At 34.7% G+C, this 18,947-nt stretch overlaps 1 protein-coding gene across 3 annotated transcripts; it reads right to left on the bottom strand.

Moving 5' to 3' along the window:
- Positions 1-2,475: 2,475 nt before the first annotated feature.
- LOC120636046 (probable medium-chain specific acyl-CoA dehydrogenase, mitochondrial) lies at positions 2,476-18,689 on the bottom strand. 3 transcript variants are annotated; one of them, XM_039907314.1, is made up of 10 exons: positions 18,528-18,689; positions 17,487-17,583; positions 15,058-15,225; positions 13,986-14,086; positions 9,606-9,686; positions 8,926-9,056; positions 8,207-8,315; positions 6,412-6,552; positions 4,603-4,792; positions 2,476-3,233 (listed from the first exon to the last, which is right to left on the bottom strand). In XM_039907314.1, the coding sequence occupies exons 1-10, from the start codon at positions 18,543-18,545 to the stop codon at positions 3,001-3,003; spliced, it is 1,269 nt and encodes a 422-aa protein (XP_039763248.1). In that variant the 5' UTR covers positions 18,546-18,689; the 3' UTR covers positions 2,476-3,000. The 3 variants fall into 3 exon arrangements, with proteins under 3 accessions (XP_039763248.1, XP_039763245.1, XP_039763247.1); XM_039907311.1 differs by lacking the exon at positions 13,986-14,086 and adding an exon at positions 13,604-13,707 and having other exon boundaries at positions 18,528-18,688; XM_039907313.1 differs by lacking the exon at positions 13,986-14,086 and adding an exon at positions 11,303-11,403 and having other exon boundaries at positions 18,528-18,687.
- Positions 18,690-18,947: the final 258 nt, after the last annotated feature.

The following is an 18,947-nucleotide window of genomic DNA, read 5'->3' as shown; positions in this document are numbered from 1 at the left end:
TGCCTGTCACTCATTATTTATTAGTATGATGGTAGGTGTTGCCTTCATAAAGAAAAGTCCTCAATCTACGGGAACATTTCTAGATTTCCTGGTTTGGGTCAATAATTAAAATTACCTATATATTTCACACATAAATTCAACCTACAATTAAATGCCCGCCATCTATTAGAATAATCGTGAGCTACTGCGTCGTACATTTGTCATTAAGTAAATACATCATAGATCATTACGTGGTTTAGACTTTATGAGAATACTTAATTATTTTTTTTATAGTAATAGTTGTCGAAAAAGCAGATGGCCCGCTAAATAGTGAGAGGAAACCGATCGCCTGTATACAGGGCAACACTTCCCAGCGTATTCAAGGGACACGTCCCGCCATGTGCCGCCCTGTGCCCATCAACCTGAGGCGTAGGTATTAGGTGCACAGGCTAATGAGCTTTATACCTACACAATTACACCAATAACAACGGTTTTCAGACCGGAACACAGTAATGCTGCTTGGCGGCAGAAGCAATGCGGTAATATATCCTCAAACGAGTTCTGTCATAAAAAAGCTCTACTATACTTACCGACCGGTAAGGAAACGTTAAACCTTACTGACAAATAAGCAATACAAATGAATATAATAGCAAACAATGTAATAGTGCCAGCGTAGTGCTCTTTTAACGTTTAGCAATAATAATCGGTTTGACTTTGTTTTGTTGAAAGATTTAGTGTCGTGTGTGTTATCATATGAAACAACTCATTTTAAAAATTAAGAGCTCGGTTTTTATACTTAACGTATTGTGATAATCATTAATAAGTAAACCCATAAAGGAGCAACGTGCTGCATCTACGTCCTAAAACCATGTTTCCTACAATCAGCAGTGGGACTCTAATAGGCTGATGATGGTATGTGAGTGTGCAAAAAAGAAATTACAAAGTTCACTTCACACACAAAATTCAGAAGCAAATTTAAATTTACTTCATTGAATATCATTGACTACTTGTTAACTCTCTGCTCGTGAACTTCCGTAAAACAGCGAGGAACTTTTTTTAAGTGTATGGCAACTTAGCTAGTATACTGACAAGATGCGAGGAGGTGTTTACTGTTTACATTTTATTAATTTTGTACTTCGTAGTGCCGCAAATGCTGTTACCTATATAGAATTAACTTATTTTCTTATCAATAGCTTTTGCCGTGTACAAAGCACAAATAATTTGCCATTGTAAAAGCGGTGCGTACACCCACTTCAATTGTATACAAATTCGTATGCAAAAATCTAAGCAACTCATTCACAACAATGTAAGTCCATTTTAGGGTTACGAAGCCAATCCAATAACAGTCAGAATTGCAACTTAAACTTGACAGAGATACCGAAAATTTGCTGTTCAACGGCGATTTGCGGAGTAACTTCAAACGGATGAATAATAATATGTAAATGTGTAGCAGAAGCTACAGCATAGGACTGGTCGAAATACTTTTAGGAATTCCATGGTGGCATTGGTACATGGCATAAACAATTCCGAGGGCAAATTTCAAAGTGGTCAAGCCTTAAAACCTGTACCTAGACCACATTACTCACCAGTAGTACTTACTAGTACTACTGGTGAGTAATGTGGTCTAGGATTGGATTTAATTTACTAATTAAATCCAATTTTGAGACAGGGAAGCTAAGTTCACAAATATCTCTAGCATGTATTTGCCCATAACTTTAAGTACCTACCTAAAGTGCAGACAAAATGTTAAGAAACAAATGACAGGTCTGAACATGAAAGATTAGGTTAGGTTATTTTAGTATTTTCTATTCTATGGCAGCCTACATGATGTGTAACCTACACATGCTAATAACATGTACACAAACGCTTGCACACAATCACACAAGTCTTTGCTATGGAAGAGTGTGGTCTCCTGACACAGGTGTTTTGATGCTTACTAGGTCTCCACAACAATTATCATTTGCAATGTAAGAAACAAAATAATCAATTTTTATTTATTTTATTTATTTACATGCTAATATGGTTGTACTACATGATACACATACATGATTGTTAATTTGCTACAACTATACCTACAATATAATCACATATTTTCATCTTTAGGCTCTTATGGCCCACTTCTGGGCACAAGACTCATGAATGAGGGTATTAAGGCATATACCAACCACGCTGCTGCTTCAATGCAGGTTGGCGGGTTATAACCATCATTATACCATATTGGAGATAGTATATATAAATAACTATCAGGCATAACATGTTATGTGAGGCACAGTAGAATATTTTTTAATTTATATAATTTTCATAGTTTCCCAAATCCAGTGACACAATCAATATAACCACAGCTCATTAATTGAATCAACCTGTTAGGCTTAAATTATGTATATCCAAATCACAATACCTACCTTCTGGTGCTGTCAGGTAAAAGTACTACATCCATACCCACAAATCACACAAATCTGATTTAATTCTCCTTTTGGCTCAGTAAAAATTCAAACATTTTTGGAAAAAGGATTTATTTATTGGCATTATTATGTACAGTAATTACATTTCTACATACAAAAGGATTGATTTAGAGCATCAGTATAGCAACAAATTATTGGTATTGAGCCTATTTCAATAAAATTTTCCATCACCAAAAGTCCTTAATAATTGTAAATTCCATTTTGGTGGCCCAAAGCATAGTTTCATTAGTTTTTTCAACATTAGGTTCCGTCAGATGTAAGTATTATTCAAATTACAGTATATATAATATTGGACATACTTGTTATCTTCAGAGAAGTAACAAAACATAACAAATCTATTTAAATAATGACATCCAAACAGATTTTATCCATATAAAAGGTAATTTCATTTTCTGATGATTTATCACGATCTGAATTATTATAGAATATATTTTGTAAACATTGTTTCAAAAAATATCTAAAAACTGTAGAATATATTACATCAGTCAGGCTTTATTACTATAGATAGACAGATGAACATGTTCTAACATGATATATTTTGCTTTTTTAATAATCATATCTAGTTGGATTGTTTGGCAGTTATCAGTAGTTCTCTTGATATGATGAGTCGCTGAATTTGAGAAGTGCCTTCATAAATCTGGTAGATTTTAGCATCGCGCATGAGTTTCTCCACAGGGTACTCAGTGTTGAAGCCGTTTCCTCCAAATACTTGGACAGCATCAGTGGCTGATTTATTGGCTACTTCTGACGCGTAGGCCTTGGCTACCGATGCCATGACAGTATTCTTCTGACCTGTAATTTGTAAAAAAGGGCATGAAAGGTGTACTTCAACAACTTCTTTGACAGAATATGTACATATAGCTTTGCAATAAAGTCTCGATAAATAACTATTTTGTTTCTTATTAGTGTTACATGTTAAATGTAAGAACACTGCATAAGTGCCTATGGTAAGGTCTACATGAATAAAACAATTTTGAATTTGAATTTGAATTACACTGTTTAGCTGTGTATTGTTACCATCAAAATCTGCTCTGCGTCTGCCGAAGAGCATGATGGAGTCCGCAACAGCTCTCATAGTAGATTATTAACTTATATTAAGTGTTGCTTGTTATTTTTATCAAAATTAAAGCACTCTGCCAAATTAGTTAATTTTTACTTTGTTTTACCAGGGTTTAGTATGTATGGAATAACTAATTGTATAAATTTTTATGTTGTAATTTTAACAGCTGTTTAAATTAGGCAGAGTCGATAACTGGCAAACAGCACTGGACTAATCGATTACTACTGATTGGCTGGCACTTCGTCCTAGTACAACTACTTTTAAGTATTTTTTCATCTCCACACAACCCTTTGTTTGTTTGGATAGTAAAGTCTGATTTGTTGGAATACGCTGGATTTATAAAATCTTTTATACATATTTTGATATCCCAGCTCTATATAACATCACCTACAACAATTAAAGAGTCAAGCAACGCGCAGGCTTGCCTACGCGGTAGGTCGTAGTATCAAAGTTTGTATAGGTTCAGGAAAACCCTTATCAGAAGTTGTACTTGAATTGAGTCGTGAAAAACGGGGTTAGTCATGTTAAAAGTTTAAGGGCTATAGATCCGATATATGCCCGTTTGCACTAATGTCAGACACAGCAATGCCTACGTAAGTAACGCTTAATCGAAGCAGTTTCCTAGGCATACATTTAACTTTCGCCAATCGTTTTTCACTAGGCAACTCATATAACCTATCTTGTCTATGGCTCTCGACGCAAGGTGTGGTGTTTGTTATTTTTCCAGTGGATTTAAGGTTATTAAAAAAAAGAAAACCGAATTCATATTTCTTCATCTGTCAAGTGTCAGTTTACGAGTTCCATAAACTTTACGATCAGCTGGATCGGTGTCGTAACTATAGACGGCGCCCAGTGGCGTGCATAGAGGGTATGCACAGGGTATGCAGATGATTCAAAATGAAGAAAATCTAAGGCTAAGGCTAGACTTCATTTTATATCATCTGCATACTCGCACGCCACTGACGGCGCCTAAGGTCGTTAGACATCACATAAGAGTGTGTGAAACATTTTTTTTCTCTAGCAACTTGTGTGGTTGCATAATGAGGCACCCGATTAGATTTTTGTGTTTAGTGAAAACGGGCAATAAACAATTAAACTTACCGTGGTCGACCATCCAAGCAGCTCTTTGCCAGGCGAGACGCGCGGTTTCGACACCGATGGCCATATCTGCCAACATAAACGCCACCGCCTGGTGCTGGGCGATCGGCACGCCGAATGTCTTGCGCTCGAGCGAGTACTTGGTCGCCTCGTGGAGAGCGCGGGCTGCCAATCCTGTCGCCCCGGCTGCTACCTGCCGATACAAGAGAACAACACAAACTTAAAAATAAAATATCCTGTGTAATTAAAGATTTTAAACTAAGATTTTCGTGGTTAATCAACATTTCTTAAGTATAGTTCAACGGGTACATACCGTCCCGTCGTGACCACGATCCATGCAACTGGGTCGTAATATTATTAAATTCAAAATATTATCGTGGTATGTACCCGTTCAACTATACTTAAGAAATGTATCCTGTGTAATTTTTTCATACACGTCAGAAGTGTAACTTCTGAAAAGTAGCGTACGAGAGATCGAGGTGGATGTAGAGTATCAGAACTGTTAGGATAAAAGGTTCATTATTTAGTTTTCATGGTAACATGTTTTCTATCTCACTCTGTCCTATACATTTATGTTTGTTTCTTTATCTAGATATTATTCGGTGTCCTTGGTAACTTAAATAGGAAACAAAATGTGTAATGTATTCTATCTCATTCCCTCGCCGGCTGAATCGTATACATTTATGTGTTTTTCGTTTCAAGATGCTGACCTTTTAGTCTTGGGGGTTGAGTATATGATTTTATAACATGATTTCTAAGGTAACTATCGATTAAGTAATGTATCAATTTAAACATTGCGTTAAAACTAGTGACCGAAGAGTTAAAACGCATTTGTCACTTCAAGGAAGAATGAATTAATGAAGGAAGTTAATAAATAAGGTTGCTTGGAAGAAGGCTACTCCGCTTTTATTTTTCAAAAGACAGAATCATTATTGTAAAACATTGATGCTGGATAAGAGCAAAATAAAAATATGCCTTCCGAACCTTTGGTAGAGTCACTACAAACGGATTTTTCAATGTAATTATAAATAAATGAATTTTTAATTATGTTTGTATATTAATTAATACAATCAGACCGAACTTCATTGTACATGTGTACTTACACTGCCTACTCTTATGATTTCACCAGCGCCATCTATTGGAACAATGCGAAAACGCAATTTCTATATAAAACTAATCTCGATTTTTCGGTTGCTGTATGTGTTTTCTTTTATCAATCCCAGTGTTAAAATAACAAAGAACGCACGGCCATTGATTTTATACATATAGAAGATAAGATAAGGTAACTAAGATATTTCAGAATCGTGAATAAAGTTAATTTTTTAAGTAATTGACGGCTAAACTCACGAGAAATTTCGTCAGATATTGCCAGGCTAGTTTTTAACTCATTCCGGGATTTTATTCTTTAGCTTGTTCGCGCGATTTTAGGATAATAAGTTTTTATATTATACGAGCTGTTGTCCGCGACTGCGTCCGCTTTTGTTTTTCGAAAGACATGTGCCTCATAAATATGGCAGCACTTTATGTATTTAGGATATCTAAGCCTGGTGTAACATCGTCAAACACTTTCGTCCCCTCTCCCAAGAAAACTGAGCTTAATTTCGGGATAAAAAGCATCCTTTATTTCTAATACCTTCAGGAATATGTGTACAAAGTGTGATGATCGGTTTAGTAGTTTTTGCGTGAAAGCGTAACAAAACAAACTTACATTCACATTTATAATTTTAGTAGGGATGCCTACTTTCATCTTTACCCTATTAACGCTGTTAACGCCACAACTAACCCCACTTCAAGCGTCAGTTTAATTCTTACCGGTGGTCGTGTCTTATCAAAGGCACCCATAGCGATCTTGAAACCTGCACCCTCTCCAATGAGGACATTCTCTTTGGGAATGCGTACGTCTTCGAAAGTGATGCCTCGTGTATCAGACGCGCGCTGTCCCATGTTTTGTTCCTGAAAGCAAATAAAACATATGTTTATAGGAACACGATATAACGCCTTAACGCCTGAAAGAGTATATGGTTGGGGAAAAAGTCTTTTCGCATTATAGTATGTATGAACTTGTAATAAAATCTCTTTACCAAAACCAGCCAGATACTATTTGTATCTGGCTGGTTTTGGTATCGTTAAAACTTTAAATTTTAAAGAAGATAATTCCAAATTCAAATTTGGAAAATGTGTGATTTTTATTTGTTTTTCGTACTGTGAAGATGAGTGAATCTAATGAAGAAATTCGATACATTTTAAAATTTTACTACAAAAAAGTGAATAAGGCAAAGCAAGCCGCGAAAAAATTTTGCGATGTTTATGGACCTAGTGCAGCGTCTGTGAGAGTAGTACAAATTTGGTTTAAGCGTTTTCAATCCGGAAATTTCTATGTCAAAGATGCACCTCGCTCTAGTCGCGGTTTTTTGATCAGAAGCCCAAAATTTCTATAGCAATTGGATTATGTCCCTACCTACAAGATGGCAAAAAGTTATCGAACAAAATGGTACCTACATACTCTAGTTAAATGTAAATAAACTACATTAAATTTTTTTTTCAATTTTCTTAAGAAATGCGAAGAATTTTTTTTCCTCAATCCAATATATTATTGAAGCTGTCAAGTCTCTTGCGTTTTGTGTCGTATTGGGCGTAACCCTAACGCCAAAGCTATATCTATAGCTCACACATATGCGTAAAACTTGTTTATATATATATTACGTGGGAAAAGAAATACGCTATCTTCTTTTTGCCCTCATCCTATGTTATGTGGAGTATATATATACGATATATTTCCATCAAACTTGGATGACAGAATTGTAGTAACTGCTTTACTAAAACTAATTTAGATGGAATCTGTTTGTTAGATACTCCACATTAATATTATAAACGGCGAAAGTGCCAATACAACAGATTGTCTTTCGATCATCAAAGCAATGGACTGAAGGGATTTGTTGCATAAAGAAAGTTCATAGGCCGGTGTGTTACATCCAAAAATGCAGTTACTAAACGATAGAATTAAAAGGCTAAACTCGGTAAAAACTTTTCGTAAATGCTTTTGTGTTGTATAACACGCCATAGGGTAATTGACTGCTTTTGTTAGTGTCTCAAATCAACCATAATGCTACCTATTTTATTATTATATAATAAAAATAAAGAACAATTTGTTTAGGGATTATATAGATTTTTAAATGAAATTATAATGTAAAATGATAATCCTCTGTTCTGAATTCTGTGCTTTTTAATACAGTCAAATACTCGACATACAATTTATAACCCGTCCATTCTTATACGAACACGCAACACGCAATTCTGTTGTAAGTATAAACCTTCCATGCCTGCCCTTCCGCATTTCTGAGAGAATAGGAATTCAGTATCTTCGTATAGTATAAAGCATTTAGTACCTGTACCGCGCAAATCGGCCAAGAAATAGCCAGAAATCGGTGTATCAAAAGTCGCAAGTAATATAAAATGACGGCTATACTCTGAGCTATATGATTTTTAATATTATATATTATCTGCCATCTGAATCGGTGGTAGTGTCATTAAAAACAGTTTAACTTTTGAGTGCTCATAAAGTAAGCTTACTAGAAATAAATGATTTTTTTAAACTTTGAATACTCACTTTACGTCCAGGAATCACTCCAGGCCATTCCCTCTCAACAATGAAGCCAGTGAAGGCCTTGCTGGCTGGGCATTTAGGGTCGGGATTTGTTCTCGCTAACACGAAATACCTGCACAGATAAGTCAAGTTAAGCCTATAGACTTCGGGTGCCTAGTGCGAGATTTTCGAACTACGTTTAATTCGACCGCGTGAAAGTTAACTTAATTTCGTACGGATTTAAAAGAGCGCCATCTATTTGCAATAGTGGGAAACTGTTACACTATGACGCTCTTTCCATTCTATATAAATCGTTATAACTTTCACGCGATCGAATAAGTAAATTTAGGTAGAAAATCTCACACTATGCCTTAGTGTGAGATTTAATAGATAGCGAAATAATAAAAAAAAAAGCAACCCGTACGCAACACAACAGCCAACAACGAAAAAGTGGAGACTACGGGTTTGATTAGTTATGGCAATGCCACTGGGATGTCGGCTATGTTTTTCTCTATAAATTACCGAACTTATCTAATGACCTTGGCCCTTGAACAAAAGCAAAAACCCTCCGAGCTTATAGGTATATTGTTAAACGCACAATAGCCATTAGTTTTAAATGTGATACTAGGCCGCAGTTACAAAATATTATAAAACATTGTATCATTTGCTAACATTTATGAACATCTTGTTACAATTTAATTACTAACAATGTTTAAATTGAACCGAAATTCCGGATCACTTACCAGTTGGCGACTCCTCCATTGGTGATCCACATCTTTTGTCCATTGAGAATCCACTCGTCCCCTTTTTTCTCTGCTTTAGTTCTAATACCGGCGACATCTGATCCCGCTCCAGGTTCCGTAACACCGTATGCCTAAACAAAGTTAAGTTCTATCAAACAAACGAGCTAAAACAGTCTACATATATATCTGTTACGATAAAAACATCGCCCTAGTCGTAGTCGGGCATGAAGTACTTCAAGTAACACTAAACCGTTTAAAGTAAAATTAAAAAAGTTTCATAAAGGTTTGGGCTAGATGGCGATGTGTGTATCATAGTATATTTATTTATAATGTTACCAAAACTGTATTTGTAGCTAGAATTGTATATTCCATGACCAGTTTAGTAACTCATGACATTTCATGTTTCATTTCATTTCATTTCTTGCAAACAAGTTTACGCAAACGCTGCCCATACAAGTTGGATTAGATCTTTCTTATCAAGCCATATTTTGTAACTATTTTTGGGAGCCATTTATCTTCACCGGCTACGAGCACTTTTCGAAGACCCTACGCCGATGCAAACAAGTGAAGCTGTCAATCCGAGGAAGCCTCGCCCATGTATGGATTGGCTTCTCGCCGTTCATTAAATCGATTTCTTGGGTGAACATACTAACTAAAAGTAACAATGAATGAAGACTTACGGCAACCAATGGTTCTTCGATGAGCCTCCCAAGATACTTTTTCTGCTGTTCTTTATTACCAGCGATGATGACGGGCGTTTGCTGAAACATCCATTTATGTAAGACAACATATTTTTTTGCATTTACCGACGTCTCCATATATATCTATAAATTCGTTGAAAATAATAACTATGTAACTGAGAGATTTCTAAATAAGTGCTATTACTTTTAAACTTATGTAAGTAAAAGGTGGATTCCAAGGCAGTATTTATTAAGAATACAAACTGTTTATAAAATTAAATTGATAGTTTCATAGAGTTTTGTAATAAGGGTTTCTTTTTATACACCAGTAAAGGCATCTTCTAAGAGAGTTTTAATATAAAAGCGTTCTACATTATAACTAAGAAATATGTAGTTATAGTGCCCATTAAATAAACATTAATGTTTGATAAAAGTGCTACTTGCATGTGTCCTAATGAGCTAAGTGTTTATGTAATGAGTGTGGTGTAAAGATGCTGTTTAAAATATTACAAATGGTTAATCAGGTGCTACAATACAATTTTAAGATATTGTTCATGGCATAATAATTATCAGGAATTAAAGTATAAATGGCCGATTTGCAGTATATAAATAAATTATCATAAAATATTTCATACCATAAGCACCACAAACACCAAAACATAAACATAACAACAAAAGCAGATACAATAGAACAGATTTTCAAGTTTCCACGAAGCAGTTTTGCCCCAAGCAGCACATATATTATACGTCAAAATGATAAAACCTGCAACTCAAAGTCAGATTCACGCAGCGAGTTTTCGTTCCATTGACACATATTTGTAGTTTAATAATAACCGTTTTGTCGGTAACTAAGAATTATTACAAAATAAAAATAAAAACTTTATTATTTGGTATTTATTTTAGACATGTTTTTCTGTAAGATCATGCTGATCCGTGGTCTTTACACTATTTCTTCAGATTTAACTTATTAAAACACATAATTACATAACTTTCTCCTCCAGCAGATTGAGTGGCCAAAATTATGTTTTTTTGTATTTTGCAAGATGAGTGTTTTCGGAACGAACTAATTTCGTCTTTTCTTATATTGAACTTTTTAATCTGGTGTCCAATTTTAAAATTTCAATTCTTTTGTATATGCACTTTTAAGAATGAAGTATTATCTCTAACCATTATAAATTTAAAATCAATATAGTTTTATTTATGTCATCTATATAAGGTTGTGATGGACAAAGTTCCTTATATTTATGGTAAAAAATCATGGAAGCATTTACGATTTTTGTTAAATGTTTGGCAATTAATTCGCAAGAACATCGAGCAAGATCGTTTGCACAGGAATTATTAAAACTAACCACGTTCATTAATTACTATTGCAAATAATTTTGAAGCTTTGAAGGCCTTTCTGCTAATAATTCAAAGTTCATTTATTTTAAGTTAGCCAACTGTATAAGCGCTTTTAAAACTTTAAGCCAGCAGATCTATAACATACCTAATACATTATTTTACGTTCTATCTATGTTATGCATACTTTTATTCTAACATATAAATAAACGATAAGTTATATAATAATACATAATATAATAAACTATAATCATATCTACCTATTGTGGCATGCTTATCACAAAATGAACTACGATAACACTAAATGACAAACTAAAATGAAAGTAAAAGGCCAAATTCAAACGCGGCATGCGACTCACTCCGAGGCCACTGGCTTCCAATGCTGTCATGATACCAGTACACCCGAAGGCCAACTCCTCAGCAACCATACACCCGTCAAAGACACCCACATCCATACCACCTGTAGAATACGTTACCATTGATGTGATACTTTATTTTAGTGTTGCCCAAGCGGTATCTGTATAAGCGGCTTATGTATAATACCTTATACCTATACTTATTTAGGGTATAGGCATTAAATCGATAACCGTCTTTCATAGATCATAACCAAACCGGTTTTGGACAAAACTATTTACGACGCGACGTAGCAATAGATGAAAATTTAATGGATAAGGCTCGAAATATTATTTTGCTTCGATGTTTAAAGTTCAGAAATATTTCCCCTTACTATGTTCTTGCCGAATAAATGGGTAGATTGCTATAGGACGTAAAGGCTGCATCTGCAATGGCTAATAAGATACAGAGGAATGAGTATTTAGCTACTCACTCACTCGCATGCATATGGCAAAAACTTGTTACACAGATAGATCGTTAGTGATCATTTTATGTGACTCGACCAATTCGTGGCTAAACCTTTCACATACCGTTGTAGAAACTACTCTGATCTTTATCAACCAGTGATCGTAGTAGGTATACCTAAACATCGAGGAAGACTATATTATTTTTCGGGTGATAAAAATAGAGGTTAGTGCTTAAGTATATAGGGAAAATGATCGAGAAATGCCCATTGCGGAATCGGACGGATCACACGACAGCGACAGCACGGTAAATTCGGCCAACATAAAATGAAATGTTCGCAAAGTGGCATTTCCATGCCAGCGCCCCCAAATGCGTTTTATCTTACATTATAAAACTATTACATAATAGTAGCATACACAGATTTTCAGTGGCGTGCATAGAGGGTATGCAAAGGTTATGCAGATGATATAAAAATGAAGAAAGTCTCCAGTACGAGTTTATAAAAACTTAAGGGTAGGTTTTTTATAACTCGGACTGGAGATTTATTTAATTTTATATTATCTGCCCGCTTAGTGCATACCCTGTATGCACGCCACTGCTGATTATTACCTTTCCGTTTCATATACAAATTTATCTATAATCATATCTTTAACCGAAAACATTTTTAAACCATAACTAAACGATAAATTTGTTATTCCGTATCAATTATGGCATTAAAATCCCGCAGTCACTAATAATTATAGAATAAAAACAAAAAAAGTATTGAAACCTCCCCGATCAGACGCTAAGTGTATTTAAATAAAAATATAATTTTTACATATTTTTTAATAATTTAAACAAAATAATGCTTTAATATAATGACGTAAGCATTAAGAGATCGTTGTCAAACTATTCTATCCAACCTGTTAAATAAGGACAGTTGTAAAATTCAAATCAAGATAAAAGCCTGATCAGTATAAGATATGATTCTAGATAAAAGATATATACAAACATTTTACATGAATTCGATCTTAGTAAATCCTACAAATAATTTAAACAAAAACAAAAATTATCAACATAGAGATTAATTTACAAAGATAATCATTATCTACATACTAGGAGCGTTCAGTAAAAATCGCGAGTGAGTATCTATAAATTCAATGTAATTTTATTATTCGAAAACTTTTATAGAACTCATAAGCTGAGTACTTGCACACAAATCCTTGAACTTCAGAGACTACTGTCTCAACAGCCCTTCTGTAACTTCAAACTCTACCAACCGAAATCACTAGAGACTTGCTCATTCGTAACTATTCCGTAAATATGGAGTAACTTTTACCGAATCAAAATTTTTCAAACACTGGCATTAAGTACAGGATTTTTTTTTCTATTTTCACCAACACGTTATAAAAAGCAAAGCAAAGTAAAACGACTAAAAACAGAAATAATAATTTTATTTTGTTACCTTCTTACTGTGTTTGTAGTTTTTATTGAACGCTCCTTGTTTAATTTTAAGTATTTTTATATTACATTTGTAAATTATTATTCAATTAGCGTACTAGTACATCCTGTAGATAATATTCAAGTTTTCTATTTTATACAGAAAAAAAGCAGCTAATATAATAATACTGATGTCATACTTAAAGTTTATTTACTTACTCACAGGCACAATATGCGGTGCCTATATATTTATGAAAAACGAAAATTGGAGACATTACACTACAAGCCATCCATAAATAAGATCGTTAGTGTGTTGTGTGCGTGTATTGAATAACTCATAAAAATTACAAAATATTATCGAATGTTCTAGATACCTACTTCTAGTGTACCATGGATGCAATGCACCTGTCAGGGTTTTTATAAAAAAAAAGTTTCTAACTTACTCCTAGGCCAGAACTGCCTATGGCTGTACAAATGCCACTGCATCCGTAGGCAAACTCATCAGCGACTAAACACTCGTCGAAAACGCCAAAGTTTCCTATGCCGCCTGAAACGTATTCTTTCCCATTAAGTTTTCCAAAGTTAAAAGTAGTACAAAAAAATCAAAAACTGTACTACACAATTTTTGTTCGATTAATATCCGAAAAGTTTATTACGCTTTAATAATTAAATTTTTACTCATTGTACGACAAGTTAAAATCTGGCTACACGTAATACACATACGCCAACATTAGGATAAGTGTTTGATGCAAAGCAAAATTAAATTCCATGCATGCACCGAAAACTTTGAACACCACTCGTATATGTAACAATTGTGGATCTTACGGCGACTTCCGTTATATATATCGCAGCCATTATTCCTGAACAACCAAATGCGACCGCGTCAGCGATAATACAACTCTCCAATACGCCTAAACCTATTCCCCCTGTGAAATTACAGTTAGTATACAAGCGGGATAGTACCAGATTACAAAGAACACATTGAGTTCTTTTTTTAAACATGACAAATATTTTTTATCTATTCTCCATGTAAACTTTTATAAATACTTTACATACATATTATTATATTAAAGAGAAGAGTGGATGTTTTAGTAAAAGTACTTTTTATCCATCGTCCAAGATTAAATTTACAACAAACAATTCACTAATAGGGACTTACGCCGATACAAGAGGTGACCACAGCGGCCTTAAACCCAGCACAGCCAAAGGATAACTCTTCCGTAACGAGACATAGTTCAAAAATGCCTAGACCTAAGCCTCCTGTAATACATAACTAACCTTACGTAAGTATATATAACGAGGGAGAATTGTGAAGCTAGAAAGACATTTGCATAGCCGGCCACGTTTCGCTTTGATCTAGCCTTATATAAGTTCACGTTCGCGTGGGAACTTTGGGATATAGAGTATAAAACGCTCAGAAAAGGAGTAGTCAGCTATTACAGTAATTATACCATTGATTTAATATGTTGCATATTAATTCATACTAGTTAAGTATAACCAATACTAGTAACTGTGCATCTTGTATAATATTACCAACGGTATTGAAAACATCATCCTCATCATAAGTTATTGTTGAAGATAATATTAAATCAATCATTACCACACACGTTCATACGAACAACAAAAAAACGCGTAATTGTGATTTCAAGTCATAACAATTACATTAGGGTTATACATATGAATGCCTGTGAAATATTAGACTTCATGAGATGAATAAAATATTTTTGAAATTTAAAAGATGTCGTCCTGGTACCTCCTTTCCAGCGAACCAATCCATCAACTACTGTTGAGTTTTGCGAAAAGGAATATACGGAAGTTTTTATTAGTATAATATATTTGCATGGGTAATGAGAGCTGTTATAAAGTAAATAACAATAGAAGTGAATGATATCATTACCGCAATGTTCAGGCACGTGTCCGTTCATTAGGCCAACTTCCCATGCCTTATTTATGATCGGCCACGGGTATTCCCCGCTTTTGTCGTATTGGGCAGCGACGGGGATAATCTCCTCCTTGGTAAACTTTCTTGCAAGATCCTGGAGTGCTTTCTGTTCATCGCTCAGTTCTGAAAACCAGTTACATTTTGCTTGTCATATTTTGGATTATAATAGAACAAACCATTTGATTTTACTATTTAACATATTAATAGTTATCGCGTATTACGAATTTCAGATTTTGATTTCGAACCTTGAACTTTGGACGCAAGCTAAGCTCGAGGATACACAATTATAGTGGCACGAGCTAGAGTAATACTTTAAGTATTGGAATTAAAACACAGATGCTTGAGTATCTTTATTTTCATTTTTCACCCAAAGTTTTGATAGTAATGACGGTGTGTTGCGGTTATATGTAAGTCTTGAGTCCCTGTCTTAAGAGGATTTACCTACTGTCAGTTATCTGAGTTTCTCAAAGCGCGATCGCTAAGATTATGTAAGAGAGGACCACAAATTTTTTTTCTGACACCAGATTGTTTAAAGATTTTGATCAATAGAACCAAGTGCAATGCAAAGGGCATTTAGTAGCGTTGCGCATAAAGCGGTTTTGTTTTTTTAGGTCAGTGTATTCCGGAAGTGGTGATAGCCTAGTTGGTAAGGCTTCGGCTTTCCTTTCTGGGGGAGTTCAATGCCCGGCACTGACCGATAGGTAGTTAAACAGCTTGACTACTCGTCGTCAGCTCGAGGCAGGTACAAAATGCACGCAGGTTTATAACGTCCTTCGTGAACTGAACAATTAACTTTAAGGTGGGCAGGCACTCAACTGCGCTTATCGCCCTCGTATTGTTTGACAGAGATTTGAAACGGGTCACTGATAGCTCACTGCCCCTCCAACGTTTCTTAGGATTATTTGAAAATACCGACTCGTCAATTTAAGCCCGAATCCAGAATCGAACTCCGGACTTCGTTCTCGGTATTCGAAAATGCGAAACACTTGAGTAACGTCACAGTTACAATTTGATATTAGGGGCCATCAAATTGATAATATGATTACAAAGATTGGGTACCCGGTATGTACGTTCACAATCAAAATATCAACGATAAGATAACTAATAGTGCTTTGGGTACTGCGGTCTTCTGCCACGTTTCTCTAGATAATCCTCGATCAAGCTAATACTTTCTGGTGAGGTACCAAAATCGGCAGGGTTTGTAATTTCGGAACCGACATAATTTGAACCTACGACTCTCTACGACTGAGCTACGGCTCTCATTCTACCGAAGCCGTAATTATTTTATGCCCCCTTTTATTAGTCTTGTAGCAACTGCATTGACTGTATTGATTGTATTAATATTTTGATATCGATTTTGTAAAGACTGGGTACAAAAGAATTCAATGATAATATTGATTTTAACTCCTACCTTGTCAACATTACTAAAAGTACATTGCTAACAATATATGCTGAGCATATACTCCAGTTTATTAAGTAGATATTCACTTAAAAGAACAGACTTTAGGTAACTGGGGCCAACAAATAATTCCTTCATGTGAACATTTGGTCAAAGTCAAATATTTTTTTATTCAAATAAAAAAATATTTGACAAATATATCACACATCAAAAGTGGCATCTATGTGCCATAGATGGCACTTTTGATGCATTACATGTAAAGTATGACATAGAAGTGAGTTGATGGCGATAATTCGTCAACTTAAAACTAAAGCTACGAGGGTTCCAAGAGCGCCCATGTCTCTTAGGCTTAGAAGAAGCCCACAACAAACTTAACCTGTTGTTCTTTTTTATCTCCATATTACATTGTCAATTAAAACTATTAAACTTAACCAAATGCACATTGCTTAGGAAATAATTTGTTCTTGTTTGGTAACATAGGACTACATGCAAACATTATTTCATGTGTATGTTCTGATCAGGAAACCGAACCTATGCTGTGAACTGCATTTCAAGTGGAAAAATAGGATGTTTATGATAATGCCGCCACTAGTCATTAGAAATGGTGTACTTTTTTCACCACCACCATAGTGTTCACCATCCTTTGTTGCATACTAAACATATTATTTTTGTCTTGTTTAAAGTGTATTTTCTGTACTTTATAGAGCAAAGTATGTTTTAAAAATAGATAAACGAAAAACAAATATTTCTTTATATATAACACACAACAAGTAAAAAAACAACGACTGTAGATGCTATAATGTGTGACCACGATGGTTTCAAACATAAATGGTTACATAGTTCAGTTCCTGCTCTGCATTTTATATAATTTTTAATCAAACACAAAATTGTGTGTGGATATAGCTAACTTTTTATCCCTTAGATACTATCAGCTCTGGTGGGATGATAGCTTGGGCAGCAGCACAAATTTAAGTAATGGACTTACCAAAACATAGCCCAGTGGTTGGTATGGGTTTCACTGCAGATGCTGTTGTAGCAGTAGTTGACAAATTGCGATAAATGGGCCGTGTTGCACGAACAATCTGCAAGGTGAACTATTTATATGAAATAGAAGTAACTGTATTAGTATTCTATTTTACACCTACCATGCTTTGCAGTAGGTTATTTTTTCATGAGTTTGTAGTTTATAACCACCTAAAGGGGTTGTAACAGCATCACCAGGGGATAGGAGCAAGCATAAAAGCTTGTCAGGAGTTGACAATAACTTTGAGTCATAATAAATAGGCCAGTAGGCCTGATAAATAGGTCTTGCAGAATCAAATACATCAGCAGGATCAACATAATCAGGGACTAAAAAAGTAATTGAATCCATTTCTGAGAAATGTTATGCAATGTTGTGAAATTGTTGTTCTCTGTTGAAAATGGTATCAATTAATGGAAAAAGGGACAACACAGTGGCGCTTGGGAACTTATGATCATGATCATCTTCATCATCATCCAAAGTCTATTAGTGTCCCACAGCTGCCTTTTTAGAGCTAAGGTTTTTCAGGCTGTTTTACATGCTGGCATTACAAATTTCAGATGTATTATAAGTGATAGCAGCATGAGTGCACCATATTTAAAATAAGCAGTTAAAATCTTTTTTCTATCACAGCAATTCAATAATTAATTTATTTATAACACCAAACAAGCATAACTAAAATGTACATACAAACAAATGTAGACATCATGTAACCTGGTTCTCAAAGGCCTGTAAACGGCATAAAGTGGCCACTAATTTAGATTATCACCGAATATTGTAATGGCTGATCTGACCCCAATTAAAACATAAACGTTAAAAATTTAGAGTTTGAACGGCATTCTCATTATGTGATAGATATAATTAATTACAAATTGCTTTGTGCTCAGAATAAGTTAAAATACAAATTCAGGTAGTTTAAAATTTCTACAGCAAATGCGGAAAACGAAAAGTTTATGTAGCAATTAAAAATAAAATACTTTCGTAAATGTTAATAATTCTACTTACTTGCGAAAGAGGATTCATGGCGATTTAATAATTTTAAAATCTTCAATTGTTTTGTACAAGAAAGTTGACTTTTGGACTTTGTACCACGTCGTAATGAAAGGTAGGTACAAACAAAGATTAGTTAGTCTGACTTCTGGGCCCTGAGGTCGACTTTCATGTCATCTATTTGTTTACAGTATGGAGGGTAGAGGTAAGGAGAGTCATCTTATATGGGAGAAAAATTGAAAAAGTGTCCAGTGTATGCGCTAAATAACAGTTCAAAAATCCTCCACAATGGCGCTGGTGGATGCACAGGGTATGGTATGAATGTAGCAATCGTAGATGAATTGAAGTATGCCGAGTTAAAAAATTTAATGTCATTATCGACTAAAGTAGTTAATTATTGAGAATTTCAACAACTTACGTTGTACAAAATATTGT

This window comes from Pararge aegeria, chromosome Z, assembly GCF_905163445.1.
Source record: "Pararge aegeria chromosome Z, ilParAegt1.1, whole genome shotgun sequence".
NCBI classification, from domain to species: domain Eukaryota; kingdom Metazoa; phylum Arthropoda; class Insecta; order Lepidoptera; family Nymphalidae; genus Pararge; species Pararge aegeria.
The sequence above is the reverse complement of the archived record's forward strand: the minus strand, read 5'-3'. Positions and strand labels throughout refer to the sequence as shown.

Excerpts from the sequence above, each read along its gene's own strand:
- LOC120636046 (XM_039907311.1), bottom strand. Across the intron at positions 9,687-13,603 it reads TAGGCAGTTCTGGCCTAGGA|CAAACGCCCGTCATCATCGC; the intron begins GTAAGTTAGAAA and ends TGGATGTTTCAG. Across the intron at positions 6,553-8,206 it reads GAGTGATTCCTGGACGTAAA|GAACAAAACATGGGACAGCG; the intron begins GTGAGTATTCAA and ends ATTTGCTTTCAG.